Source organism: Botrytis cinerea, chromosome 15, assembly GCF_000143535.2.
Source record: "Botrytis cinerea B05.10 chromosome 15, complete sequence".
NCBI lineage: Eukaryota > Fungi > Ascomycota > Leotiomycetes > Helotiales > Sclerotiniaceae > Botrytis > Botrytis cinerea.
In genome coordinates, this window is record NC_037324.1 from 200,973 (window position 1) to 214,268 (window position 13,296).

The following is a 13,296-nucleotide window of genomic DNA, read 5'->3' on the forward strand; positions in this document are numbered from 1 at the left end:
GATTGCTTATTTATTTGGTCTCCAGCGGGCCCATTTTGAGGTAAAGGAGGGCCGCCGTGATAGACTCCCCGTGAGCCACACATCGAAGCGTGCTAAATTAGCTCGTCGGCGGATGTTACGGAAGAGCTACTATTTTCGTAAATCTAGAAGCTCTAACCAATTCTTCGCCGAGGTGTTTCTTTCTTTGATGAAGAAATGATGAGGTAATATGAGGTGAAGAAGTAGAAAGGGCAAAGAAACAAAGATCTGATTAAACCCATTTTATACGTTCAAAGGATATCCATATTCCATCGCATGTCTAGAAATTAAGGTTTGACAGGGATTGGATGCTCGATGAGCTGCAAACGGCTGTATTTCTGTGATGATTGGATGAATGGATGGCCTTGTTGTGCCACCTCCGTTGTTCGTTTGGATGTAACGGGTTTTGTGTAATGGTGGATGGACGAACGGGTGTTGAGGTGGTGGTGTGTTTGCTAGGCATCAGACAGAGAGTGGAGTGAGTCGTGAGTGTCATGCACGCGGAGGCTGTCTAGGTGTGAGGTGAGTAATGGGATGGGGGCAAGTGGGAATGAGTAAGAAAGAAATGATTCATATCTATGGAGCATCTGCCTATTAGGCATCTATATAATTTTTACGTTTTTGAATATCGTTACGGGTATATATATGTGTGTGTGTGTATATATATATATATATTCCTTTGAGGTTTTCACATCCATCTTCACATTCACTTCCCTTCATTCCAGACTCTCTACCGAGTCCCCAGCTACGAAGGAGATAACGGTCACGAGATCTAGATCTTTCGATTCAGACCACAGCGTAGCTACACTCGCTAGCTACTAGGTAAGTGAATGAAAGGAAATATGGAGTTATGATGATATCTCGATGATGTTCATATTCTCCTCATTCTTTTGCTCATCCATGTCATTTTTATAGTAGTATCTTTTATCCCGCTTCATCGGCCAATCATGGTGCATCCCCTCATAGAATAGACATCGAGAGCAAGGAACAAGCTGATCACACATATAAAAAGTCCCCCCCTTCTCCTCCGTTGTCCAGAGTTCAGCTGTTTGGGTGTGTATCTTGAATCTAGCGGTAAAAAGCTATTTTGCCTGTTCTTCCCACCCACCTCCTCTGTACACTTCACACAGCAATTCGACAATTGTCTGTGCCTTGGTGCCTTGGTGCCTTATTTCTACTTGCTCTGTCCTCCCGCACCGAACCGCAACCGCAACCGCAACCGCAGCCCGTTCACACACCCACCCACCCTTTATACGCCTTCCCAACTCCACAGTAGTCGCGTTCGTGCGATTGATGTGAACATATAAAGTCAACAAACGCTTCAACTTCAGAGCTCCAAAACCCGCAATACCGCTTACGTTCCAATCCTTCCAATCCAATTTTCCCAATCGCAACAACTTCGAATTCTCTCGCACATATTTTAAACCTCCATATCCAACATTCCCCAGCTGCAAAAAAAGGTACATATTTAAACATCGCAAAATCAAGAGTCCCGTCATCCATCCCCGCCCATTTTTGGTGGTTACCTCATCCTTCTTTGTGGCTTACAAGCTTGAACGAGAAAGAAGTGGTGTACATGGAATCTCACAATGCTGAATAACTCCACGCGATATTTATGAGAGCTTTCAAAGAGCTTAAAGTGAATTCGTAGGTCTTTCAACAGCTTGTAGATATCTATTGTATCTATTATTGCAGCTTGCTTTAATTTAAGCTTCTGCGAATTGTCCTAGAACTCCATTGCGCTTTGCGACGGCCTTCCGTGGCTTGCTTTTTGTCATATGCGATTTGCGATTTGCGATTCAACTTCTCATCCAGCTTCCTTCCATCTGCGCGCGCATTCTCCCCCTTCAAGATTTCAAGCTCAGTTACTGACGATTCATCTCTCGGCAAATAGAACCGACCCTCCCGGGATCGCATGAACACACATCCAACGATAGCTTTGCGAAGGAGGATATCAAAATGGGAAAGACATTAACCTTGGGTCCGAATTTACGGTACCCAATTACAATCACCAAGTTGTTCAAGAAACATGGCGATCAGATTTCGAAACGGGACTCACTCCTCGAATACAAATACCATTGGAAGCTAATGGTTGGCGATCCATTGGGCGAACAATGGGAAGAAGAACAAACATCGTACGGGGCATGGGATAGTCCGTCTGATGGCACTATCGAGAAATGGTTAGTCAAAGAAGGGGCGACGATTGAGAGCGATGGACCTGTTGTCGATGTTGAAGAAAGTTGTTCGCATGCTGTCCAGTTTGCGGGACTTTGTGGAATGTGTGGAAAAGATATGACCGAGGTCTCTTGGGCCACCAGTTCGCTCGATACAGACCGAGCGAGGATCAATATGATTCATGACCAAACGCACCTCACAGTTAGTCTTGACGAGGCTTCAAAGGCAGAAGAAGAACTACAACGGCGGCTACTTAAGAATCGAAAACTTTCATTGGTGGTGGATCTGGATCAGACCATTATCCATGCTTGTATTGAACCTACTGTTGGAGAATGGCAGCGCGACGTCAATTCGCCAAACTACGAGGCCGTCAAAGATGTGCGGTCATTCCAACTTAATGATGATGGTCCTCGTGGTCTCGCATCTGGCTGTTGGTACTATATTAAAATGCGACCTGGACTTGCGGAGTTTCTCGCAAAAGTCTCCGAAATGTACGAGCTTCACGTTTATACTATGGGTACTCGAGCATATGCATTGAATATTGCAAAGATCGTCGATCCTGGAAAGAAATTATTTGGTGATCGTATCATCAGTCGAGACGAGAACGGCAACGTCACGGCAAAGAGCCTGGCTAGATTATTCCCTCAGAGCACACATATGGTGGCAATTATCGATGATCGCGCAGACGTTTGGCCAATGAATCGTCCCAATCTTATTAAGGTTGTTCCCTATGATTTCTTCACTGGCATAGGAGATATAAATTCAAGCTTTCTACCAAAGAGAGAAGAGCTTCCTAAAGTATCAACACCCAAAAAGAAACATCACTCAAAGCCGGAGACTAGCACACTTGAGACGGTGGAAACGCCTGTTGGAGAAGTTGCAAAGCCTACAGAACCTGAAGAAGGCGAAACCAAATCTGCTGAAGAAACCAAGGAGGAACCAACGACTGAGAAACCAAATCTGCCGAAACTTAACACGTTAGACGATGAGGCTTCATTGCTAGAACAAGCCGCGGAGCAAGAGAAATTTTTGGAGCAACAATTAATCGATCGACCTTTACTTCATAAACAAGAGGAACTTGATGAAGCCGATAAAAAACAGGAAGAAGCAGAGAAAGCGGTTGAGGATGGTAGTATTGAACATCACGCGCACCGACATAGTGTTCTCAAGGATGATGACGTCGAATTGACTTATCTCCAACAACATCTTGCGGATTTGCACAGAGCTTTTTATGAAGAATACGACAAAGCTTTGGTCAATGTTCCAGGTGGACGAGTTGCACAACTAAAACCTGGACATCAAAGAAAGGTCAATGTCAAAAATGAAGCTGCCGATCTGAAAGTAGTACCCAATATTGCAGTTGTGATGCCGCGTCTCAAGTATGGATTGCCCTACCCAAAAGCAATGCCAACCGTGACGATTTTGCTAACCAAGTTTTAGGTCTCAAGTCTTAGATGGATGTGTAATAGTAATGTCGGGTTTAGTTCCTCTGGGAGTTGATCTTATGAGGTTAGTTGATACCACCTATGAATCTATTTCACAAAAAACTTTATTGTGTATATTCTCTAGCGTGTGGGGTTTTGAAAAGGTCAAGAGAAAATCCATGCTAACCAGACTCAGATCTGAAATTGCTCAGCAGATAGAAAGTTTTGGTGGCAAAATTCATAAAAAGTATGCTATCAAGAATTTTATTTTCGGAAGATGAGACTCTAACATATTATAGGGTTTCAAAAAGAGTGACTCATGTCGTTGCCTCGTCACAAAAAACTCGTACACAAAAAGTTCGAGAAGCGGCCAAATATCCTCACATTAAGATAGTCACACAACAATGGTTGACTCAGTCGATGAGCAAGTGGAAGAAGGAAGATGAATCAGAGTATCTGGTAGGTTGAACTCTCCATTATTTTCTTACAGGCAATATTAATATATCCATTAGGTAGAGATAAATCCAGCTGATAGAAGACAAAGTGGTGATTTGACTAATATTCCATCTCCTGGTGAAGATAGTGAAGAATCTTCAGACTACACCGAGAGCGAAGATTTTGAAGATGACGACACAAGATCTGAGCTAGATGGAGAAGGTGTCATGCCGGATGAACCACGAGGTGACATCTCTCCAACGACGGATCTCAACTGGTCATCAATAGATGACGAACTAGCTGAATTCATGGGCGATGATGAATCTGGCACGGAAAGTGACACAAGTTTCACCAGCAATAACAGCAACAACAGTCGAACATCACGGACAAGTTCAAGAAGAGGACATAAACGAAGATTTGACGATACGACGGATGAAGATGAAAGTGAAGAAGAAAGTACAATGGCAAAAAAGCAGCGAGTAGCTAATTCAAGAACCACGAGTCTGAAAACTGTTAAAACGCCGAACAGTACAACGGAATCTAGTCTTCTTACCCCGGGGGTCACGGGCGATGAGAATGACGAGGTTAATCAAGTTATGGCGGAGGAGAGTGATCATAGTTTTGAAGATGATCTGGAAGCTGAAATGCAAGCCGCTTTCGATCAGGAGTTGGAGGAAGAAGCGGCTGCTGCTGCCGGTTGATTTTGCAATTTGCATTGCATTGCACCTGGGTCGAACTTTGTCAAGAGTCCTTGCTGTCTGGCATGAGGGGGGATTGCACATAACGAGGAAACGAGAAATCTTGTGTCTGCCATCATATCATTTTGAAGCGTGGTTTATTTATTGCCTTAAAGGTGTTTTGTGGATGGGAATCGGGTGAATGGGAATGGCATGGTTGGGAATTGGGGTTGGGAGATTTGGAATTGGGCGGAAAGGGATGGGATGGAATTGGTTTTGTGCATTAGTGGGCGTTATTTGAAGACTGAAGAATTATTGAGTTCATGAGATTGAGATTGAGATGAGTTTTACGATGAGATGATTACGAGAGATTTGCATTTGACGATGATGAGGATTGATGTATTATATGTACTCGAGAATAGTAAAACCTTGATGTTCATTGGTTACGAACGCTCAGGCCAAGTCAATTGTGCAGGAGGACTATGAACTTCAAGCCTTGAATTCAAGGCATTAATAAATTAGAGCTTGATTGAGCGATAACATTCAATCTCGAAAGCATGCCACACCCCATTGAACATAACCAACAACTCAATTACACCATATTTTGTATCCTATCCTGCGACGTCGCGACGAAGGGATAGAAGAACGAAGATCGAGAAAAGATAGCAACGTTTGAGGAAAGGGAAATCAGCAATTATGCCTCAGGATATGCCGCCCAAGGGCGGGTATGAAGCCGTGCAGTATAAGGTGCGTGTGTGGTGGGATTTCTTTCTTTTTTGACTTTTAATTTGGGGTTTGGGATTTGATCTTATGGGGGGAGGGGGCTAGGGAGAGGAGGATAGGAGGGAGAAGGGGGTGCGGCATTGGGGAGCTGGGAAGATGGGGAGGAAAATGGATTGTAATGGGATGGATGGATGGTGTGTTGTGCGGAAGAGAGGGAAGGGGAGGGGGAGGGGAGTGGGATGAGTGCGGCTATGAACATGATTTCGATTTCGATCAAGAGGAGGACGAGGACGAGGATGAAGACGAAAACGAAAACGAAAACGAAAATGAATAGTACCGAAACTGTAGAGTATGGTCTGAATCTTGGATCGTGGTGTGCTGCGGTGTTTTATAGTTGATATTGGGGATGTGAATTGGTCGTCGGGATTGCGGAGTGGAAGTTGAGGTGGTGATTGATGAGGAGATGGGATGGGATTGGATGGAATTATCAACAATACTGGGGTATGGAGGATGGATAATAAATGTATGTGGATGGAGAATGTGCGGTGCGGTGCGATGGAGAGGTAGGTGTGATTGGACTGTGGAGCTTGGAAATTGAGGTTGATGGAGGGGTAGAGAGTTCATGTTCGAAGTTTGATTGTTTGATGCTTGTCAATGAGAACGAGGTGCTGGGCGCGGTGGTTGGGGAAGGAAGGAAAGTGCTGAGAGAAGGTGTGGTTTGATGGTTGGTATTAATCAAATAGTCTGCCTCCACGGCAGTGGCCTCCGGAGGGCCAGCGGAGCGTCATTTATTATGAGACGGCGGGATGTTCCAAAAACGATATACGACGATTAATCTCCATGCGCATATTACGATACCTCGTCCTCGTCCTCGTCCTTATCCTCTACGGATACTACATAGATAGTTAGATATTTACATAGTCAGATGAATAAAGGGGCGGAAGGGAAGAAAATGCGGGGTGGAAAGAGAAAGAAAAGCACTGAAAGTTCAAAAGAACAGGAAGCTAATATTTTGTTTTCGAAAATTATAGAGAAATCTTCCAGCACGCGGTTTCAGACCCTCGGTTATGCTTTTAGCTATGGCTGGAGTTATGACATATGGATTCTGGAAAGTGGGAAAGGGAATTCGGGAACAGAAGTATGTATTCTTTATTTCATTTTTTTTTAGTTTGGGTTATTGGGGTTTGAGAGAGAGATCTATGTCTACGATCATCTCGGTGGAAATTTTTTACTCTTGAGGGTTTTGTTGAATTCTACGATACTTTTTGAATGATTCAAGAATGCCATCTGGAGAGCTTGGATATGATATTGAATTACACAATCAAATAGCCGAAAATCTCCTCTCTTTTCTCGCCAGATAATTCGAATGGATAATTAACTAACATATATTGAATAGTGAACTTGCCCGTGAAAAAATGTGGTCTAGAATCCATTTAATTCCACTTTTGACAGCGGAAACCGATCGTGACCTTGTCAGAAGACATTGGGCGGACTTGAAGAGAGAAAAGGAATTGTTGGGTAGTGAGACTAGTCCATATAACAGTGATAGGTATGTTGTTTTGTTTATTTATCTAGGAAGAGTGCTAGGGATGGAAAGGAATCGAGAAGGAGGACGGGAAGGAGGGAAAGGGTAAGAAAATGATGCTAATAATTTTGATATTATAGATACGTCAGACCTACATATGCAGTCACTCCCATTCAAGTCACCAAGGATTAAACTGGTGCAAGGGACGTTAGGGATGTTGAGATCTTGGGGTAGGGGAATTTTCGTGAGTGCGGTAGGCTGGGATGGACTGAGCTGAGCTATCGCTTCATTTTCTGTTCAGTCTTGAGTCTACGGTCAAGGGTAAGGGAATTGGATGCATTGAGATAATGCGAATGGGGAATGTAGATAGGTGATTGATGGAAATGAAAATAGTGGATGGAAGAAGTGGCAGAGAAGAGTAAAATGAAAATGACATAAAACTAAACATGCAGTAGAAATGTTGATTTTGCTCGCTTGTGATTGGTGTTGGTATATAGTGAGATTCCGAAAATTGAAGAAGGGGGAAGGTGATGGAGGGGAGAATCTGAAAAGTTTCTGGGTTGCATTATTATGATGAACAGATTTGAGATATAAATCGGATAGTGGGATGTAGGAGTAGAAGTAGGAGTTTTGTGGAGGGAGTTTGAGGGATGGGATGGAGATGGAGTGGATGGGATGGGATGGGATAAAATCTAAAGGGGTGTATGGGGTTAGGGTTAACACTCTTGTAATTTCGAAGTTTAGTTGACCATCCCGTAGGCTGGTCAGAAATGAAAGATCTAATAAAAGAAGAAGAAGAAGTTTATTCCGCATGCCAGCACAACCCAGTATCAATACTACCTAGGTATATCCATGGGCCCAGTTGAATTTGGAGGGGTAGCGGGGTCCTTTTTATATCTGGGATTAAGTTTGAAATATTACGAGTAAATTTGAGATCTAATCAATAGATTCAGACGTAGAATTCTGTAATAAGAGCAATCATATAAATTAGATACTTTATTCTGAAAAGGGCCACTTTACATATCATTGTGTATCCATCGACGCGAGTTGAGAGTTAGGTAATAGAGCGGGGAGAGCTTAAGCACCTTCCCTTTATCGTTATCATTACATCTCGCGAAATGACCTCACCATCCATATCTGTATCTCCATCTACGTACAACTCGACTTTCATTTCAACGTGTTAACATCCCACCTTCCTTTCATAACTCTCGCAACGAAATACAAACACGCAAAAACACACAAAAATGGCATTCCCTCAACCAAAACTACTACGCGGCAACAACCCATCCGACATCTCCTTCGCCAGCGAAACGTACTCCATAACCACCGAACAAATCAGCACCCTTCAATCGCGCTGCGCATCCGCCAAATCCACAGCCTACTGTCCCTATTCGAATTTCCGCGTCGGGGCGACGATTCTCACAAACGAGGGAAAATATGTCGATGGTGCAAATGTAGAAAACGCAGCGTATCCCGTGGGAACCTGTGCGGAGAGAGTGGCGTTTGGAAAGGCGATCACGGAGGGTCATAAAGGATTTAAGACGATTGCTGTTGCGACGGATATTAGTCCGCCGGCGAGTCCGTGTGGGATGTGTAGACAATTGTGAGTGTATTTTGGTTTTGGTTTTGTTTTGTTTTTGCATGATGGGAACTGTGGAAATGGGCAGGGATATAGGCAGGTTATGGTGGAAGCTAGGAACTATGGGAATTGTGGGAGATACCGGATTGAGGGATATTGCTAATGTCTATGGGTAAACGTAGTATCCGTGAATTCTGCGAGCTGGATATGCCAATTTTTATGTTTGACAAGAATGGGGATTTCATGGTTGCGAGGTTAGGAGAGGTATGTGCTATTTTTCTTCTGTTTCGTCCCTCCTCACACGCTCTCTCTGGGGATTCTATCTGTGACCCAAAAGTTCGATTTGATTTGGATTAAGGGGAGTTTCTTCTGAATAAACTGCTAATGGAACATGGTGCAAATAGCTTTTACCATTATCTTTTGGACCAGAAGCCTTGCCACCGAGGGAAAAGCTGGCTGAGATTGGAAAGTAGTGTGATGAAATCGTGACGAATAATAAGAAGATTGAGCATGGTGAGATTGGGAGGTGCATGCAGTGAATGCAAGTACTAGTTGTGCATATAATGTGATCATCATTTTGGCTACACAATATTGTGATATTATAGGCAAGTGAAGCAGAGGTCTTGGAAAGGAAACGGCTGGCCGGGTTGCATTATGGTATTCTAGTATTTGCGGATCATTCATTTAGAAAAGACTTCACAACCCTAATTGTTTTGTGTTTGGCTCGAAAATCTTCTTTTAAACATGATGCTTTTTCTCATATTTTTGCACATTTTTACTTTATTCTACATATTTCAAGAAGTCTTGAAACATTGGATCAAGGATATTTCCAAAATCTGGAGTATTTTGTGTAAAACATGCAAGGTCATGAAGTAAGTACCTGGGGGCTTGAATTTGCTTATAAAGTTACTTCGTGCTTTTAGAGATCTTCTCAAACCAGGGTATTTGCAAACTTGATTCGTTCATGGAGCCTTTTCTTTCTATTTCGCATTTGGGTTGGGATTCACTTTCGGATTCACCTTTGAATTGAAGTTCAAATTCATAGTCACACTCTACAATATTTGAAAAGACCATCATTGTTGGGTTATGTTGCTATATCTTATTCAATCTGGCATATAGCTAAGTTACTGTGATGAACCATCTCGTTTAATCGTAGGTGTGACACTCCTGCTCTTTCATTCCATCAAAGGAAGTGAAAAAGCTGCCACCAGTAATCTACAATTAATAGATGTTGATAGTTTGGCCTGGCACAGCAAGGTAAGACTCAACCGGTGTCCCGCTTGTCTGGCTTCTAGCGACTCTGGCTATCTGATTGCCGGCCCTGTAATTCCAGGTGTCGGATCCCCCGTTGGCTTTAAGAGTAAACCACTGTTCGCTTCCTCCCTTTTGAAAGTCGGTTCCGTCGTATGTGACACTGACGGAAATATCCGTGGTGGACTTGTTGGTTACTGTGATACCAGTGGCCATCTTGTCTATAGAAATTGTTAGTGGGATGGCGTTTGTTGGACGATATGTGATCTATCATAGCTTACTTGGAGGTAGTTGATGAGGACTGGTTTGAAATTGGTCTGGAAGTTCGAAAGTCGATAACTGGATCTCGGATATAAGTCAAGATGTCGGTCGGAGTAGAATGAATCTTACCTGGCAGTGCAAATTGCAAAAGATTTGTAGATTTGTTTGCTTGAAGATGAGTTGAGTAGGAGGTTGAAGGTTGGAGAGTTGGGTTTGATCCGAGAGTGGTGATTCTGAAGTTTATATAACTTTTGCATAGGTAAGACAATGAGTAGAGAAAATGGCGATATACCGCTTCAACATTGCACCAAGTGATAGTCAGTATTCCTGTATGGCTGAGTAGATGTCATGTTACGCTGTACACCTCAGCTGCCATGAAGATGCCTGCGAGTTGCAGATCAAAAACTCCAAATTCTGATAAAAGCCTCAGTTCAACACCAACTAATGCAAACCATCTATTTTGTGATTCTTTTACTCTAAATAATTGCGATTTTGGCATTGTACAGTAGCATTCCGGATATTTGTCTTCCGGATTGTATCATTTTTGTCAAATTATTTTTCTTCTTTCTTTATTGGCATTGCAATATCAAATCTGATATGCAATGCTAATGATGTAGTATGATTGACATGGTGACACTAATGCAAGTGTCTATATGCGGACCCGTCAAGACTTTTCCCCGCACGCCACCACTCTGATCTAGAACGATAATTTGAAACTTTTCGACAATTTTGTCCTACCACTGCCTGTTTATGAAACGTTATGTTCTTCATTGTGTTGTAATTGTCATGACTCGTCAGTACCTGCATACTACCCTATTTGCCCTGTTAAGCTGCAACTGTTGAAGATCTTGGCTCATACGGTATACATCATCTAGCTGCTTCTCAGCTATTGCAAAAACGCCATGATTTACTTTATCGCTTCCGTCCTAGATTGCGATAACTGTTGGCGCCATTTAGTGTACACATCACTCTATATTTCCCCCTGTTTGTAACCGACGAATTAATTGTTGCAACATCGCTACCCCTCTTTATGAGTGACACTAGCCCACGTCGTGTCTTGTTCGCGAGTAACGCAACGTATCGCGAACTTCGTGCTTTTGATGATGCCATCAGCAATTATTACTAGAATTGCGTGAGCAACGATGGAGTTGCAAATCTACCCGCGGAGGTAACAACGCGAGATGTTGAAACATCCTTAAGCTTTGTAAATCTTGTCCGAACTTGTTTGCTGCTTGTACTTGAGGCTGCAATGAAGTTCTCGTCTTGCTCATATAATCCTTGGCATTGAATACTTCATTCAAGGACTCATGCATTTCGTTTCTTGGCTTGGTATTTGTGCATGTTTCTCAATGAATACGAATGCTGAAACGTAATAGGCGTTACCTGTGGTGCCTGAAAAGAAGTGTCCTGTAGCAATAGTTGTTTTTGGGTTAGTAACTCTGATCGCTGAGATTTTGATATTGTTGACTTGGGAGATATCAAACACGATCTTCGGGTGACTCTAGCGAGGGAAGACTTTAGACGGGAAACTTCATATCATTTTTTTGGAGGTGCTGGAATGGAAGCAATGCACGACTTAGTCTTCAAAGTGTGTCGGCTTCACAATCACTGAGCCTCGTTATTGTATTGAAGAAGAAATAGACTTGCATAGTTTTCGCAATCGACGTCAGAACTTAGTGGAAGCGATATCACACAATGAGTAGCCTGCATTAATGGTATGAATCAGGAGCGGGGAGGGCCATTAAAATAAACTTAGTTTCACAGATGAATGTGGTATATTACTTCCGGTTCTCGATCAGCAAGATTTGAAGACTTGGTAATAATGCTAACTTTCGAATTCGCCCTAGAAGTTTGTTCATTTCTCCTCATTACACAGTCTGGCTTCTCATTATCATCCCTTTTGTCGAAGCATGACGGAAACACGGGTACAGATAAGATGAGTTCTGAGCAATATGAGTACTGGGTCTGGATGACTTTGAAAAATTAAATTTAGAGCTGAGTGTTGAATAGCCGAGTAGTCGGAAAGTGAAGATGGATGCTTTTTTGTTGATATCGTGGATTATTGAGAACTTCCCGATGGAAGAATCTGTGTAATCATCAAGAGGATTCGAACTGTATGGTTTAACTACTCGATCTGGGGTATTGTTGAAACTGTATCAGGATAATCAAGCTGCACTGGTCACGCAAATTGAAAACCCCTGTCTGATTCTCATGGCTCAACTTGCCAAATCGGAGCGATGAAAGCCGCAAGAAACTTCAAATGATTAGGAGCAGAAAGAGTTTCAATTGGGTCTTGGGGAATATGTCTTTTGAAAGAAACGAGGGATGATTAAGTGGATTCATTAGCAGAGTAGGAAAACAAGAACCCACCATCTTTCCTCCGCAAATTCCAAAATCTGCCCGCGGAAGAGAAATATAAAAATATGAATCAAGATCGGCCATGGATACTTCAAATTTTATCTGCACCGGTTTTAGTCTTCCCTCAACAGTGGATATGTGTGTAAGAAGAGAACCAAGGACATCTTTGACAAAACTGTCTTTGATTAGAAGAGAAGTTAAGGAGAACATCCTTCTTCCTAGATGCATTTTTGGATATCTGCTTCATGTTGAATTTCCTTTGCGGTATCGTGGTGTGTGTTTGTCACGGGTGCTGATGTGATTTAAGTCAGTATGGCGGCGATGACGCTAACTAGTACAATGAGGCTAAATGATTCAAGCTGAAATGTACGACTAACCTAAGTGATGCGGTCGCTAACCGAACGAGTTTAGCTTAATAATACTCGCGATGGAGTGGCTATGGCGGGGTAGTTTATCGCATCTTGATTGGTTCATGTGTTGGACTTCATCTGACGCTAATTACGTGAAGTGTGATAGGTGGAGTAGACAATGATCATAACCTAAGAGATTATATTTCAATATAAGAATCACATCTACTGATCGGTATGTCTGCAACTTGTGGTGAGTAGTCTCTGGAACACTTTCAGTTCCGGTATTGAATGTTACTGTCGGTTCGGCAGACTGAGATACGAGGGCTCGGTTCCGACTGATGTTCTCTCATCGTCGTTGCGAGCAGAGTCTATGAGAGTTAAAAGAAACGAAATTGGCGATGATAGGGTGTAAGAAAACGATTCCTCTTGGTAGATTGAGTATCGTCGTTGAGACACTTTAGAAGTGTATATGAATTCTTTTTCGCCCATCACTCAGTACCTTTCGAGGGGATAGGTAGCA

At 42.7% G+C, this 13,296-nt stretch overlaps 4 protein-coding genes across 4 annotated transcripts; 3 read left to right on the top strand and 1 right to left on the bottom strand.

Moving 5' to 3' along the window:
* The first annotated feature begins 1,055 nt into the window (after window positions 1-1,055).
* Bcfcp1 lies at window positions 1,056-5,250 on the top strand. The gene is made up of 6 exons (XM_024697352.1): window positions 1,056-1,478; window positions 1,913-3,572; window positions 3,634-3,702; window positions 3,814-3,864; window positions 3,917-4,076; window positions 4,130-5,250. Exons 2-6 carry the CDS (start codon window positions 1,978-1,980, stop codon window positions 4,751-4,753), a joined length of 2,499 nt encoding a protein of 832 aa, XP_024553167.1. The 5' UTR covers window positions 1,056-1,478; window positions 1,913-1,977; the 3' UTR covers window positions 4,754-5,250.
* A 51-nt stretch (window positions 5,251-5,301) lies between these two features.
* Window positions 5,302-7,428, top strand: BCIN_15g00500 (hypothetical protein). The gene is made up of 4 exons (XM_024697353.1): window positions 5,302-5,476; window positions 6,484-6,590; window positions 6,849-7,001; window positions 7,118-7,428. The coding sequence occupies exons 1-4, from the start codon at window positions 5,426-5,428 to the stop codon at window positions 7,167-7,169; spliced, it is 363 nt and encodes a 120-aa protein (XP_024553168.1). The 5' UTR covers window positions 5,302-5,425; the 3' UTR covers window positions 7,170-7,428.
* A 552-nt stretch (window positions 7,429-7,980) lies between these two features.
* On the top strand, window positions 7,981-9,301 carry Bccdd1. Its single transcript, XM_001545722.2, has 3 exons — window positions 7,981-8,580; window positions 8,739-8,820; window positions 8,961-9,301. The coding sequence occupies exons 1-3, from the start codon at window positions 8,222-8,224 to the stop codon at window positions 9,027-9,029; spliced, it is 510 nt and encodes a 169-aa protein (XP_001545772.1). The 5' UTR covers window positions 7,981-8,221; the 3' UTR covers window positions 9,030-9,301.
* A 332-nt stretch (window positions 9,302-9,633) lies between these two features.
* Window positions 9,634-10,507, bottom strand: BcekdA. Its single transcript, XM_024697354.1, has 3 exons — window positions 10,198-10,507; window positions 10,089-10,146; window positions 9,634-10,028 (listed from the first exon to the last, which is right to left on the bottom strand). The coding sequence occupies exon 3, from the start codon at window positions 10,021-10,023 to the stop codon at window positions 9,778-9,780; it is 246 nt and encodes an 81-aa protein (XP_024553169.1). The 5' UTR covers window positions 10,024-10,028; window positions 10,089-10,146; window positions 10,198-10,507; the 3' UTR covers window positions 9,634-9,777.
* Between the last annotated feature and the right edge of the window lie 2,789 nt (window positions 10,508-13,296).

Excerpts from the sequence above, each read along its gene's own strand:
- Bccdd1 (XM_001545722.2), top strand. The coding sequence starts at position 8,222 with ATGGCATTCCCTCAACCAAAACTACTACGCGGCAACAACCCATCCGAC. Across the intron at positions 8,581-8,738 it reads TGTGGGATGTGTAGACAATT|TATCCGTGAATTCTGCGAGC; the intron begins GTGAGTGTATTT and ends GGGTAAACGTAG. Across the intron at positions 8,821-8,960 it reads TGGTTGCGAGGTTAGGAGAG|CTTTTACCATTATCTTTTGG; the intron begins GTATGTGCTATT and ends TGGTGCAAATAG.
- BcekdA (XM_024697354.1), bottom strand. The coding sequence starts at position 10,023 with ATGGCCACTGGTATCACAGTAACCAACAAGTCCACCACGGATATTTCC.
- Bcfcp1 (XM_024697352.1), top strand. The coding sequence starts at position 1,978 with ATGGGAAAGACATTAACCTTGGGTCCGAATTTACGGTACCCAATTACA. Across the intron at positions 3,703-3,813 it reads CTGGGAGTTGATCTTATGAG|ATCTGAAATTGCTCAGCAGA; the intron begins GTTAGTTGATAC and ends AACCAGACTCAG. Across the intron at positions 3,865-3,916 it reads GGTGGCAAAATTCATAAAAA|GGTTTCAAAAAGAGTGACTC; the intron begins GTATGCTATCAA and ends AACATATTATAG.
- BCIN_15g00500 (XM_024697353.1), top strand. The coding sequence starts at position 5,426 with ATGCCTCAGGATATGCCGCCCAAGGGCGGGTATGAAGCCGTGCAGTAT. Across the intron at positions 6,591-6,848 it reads AAGGGAATTCGGGAACAGAA|TGAACTTGCCCGTGAAAAAA; the intron begins GTATGTATTCTT and ends TATATTGAATAG. Across the intron at positions 7,002-7,117 it reads AGTCCATATAACAGTGATAG|ATACGTCAGACCTACATATG; the intron begins GTATGTTGTTTT and ends TTGATATTATAG.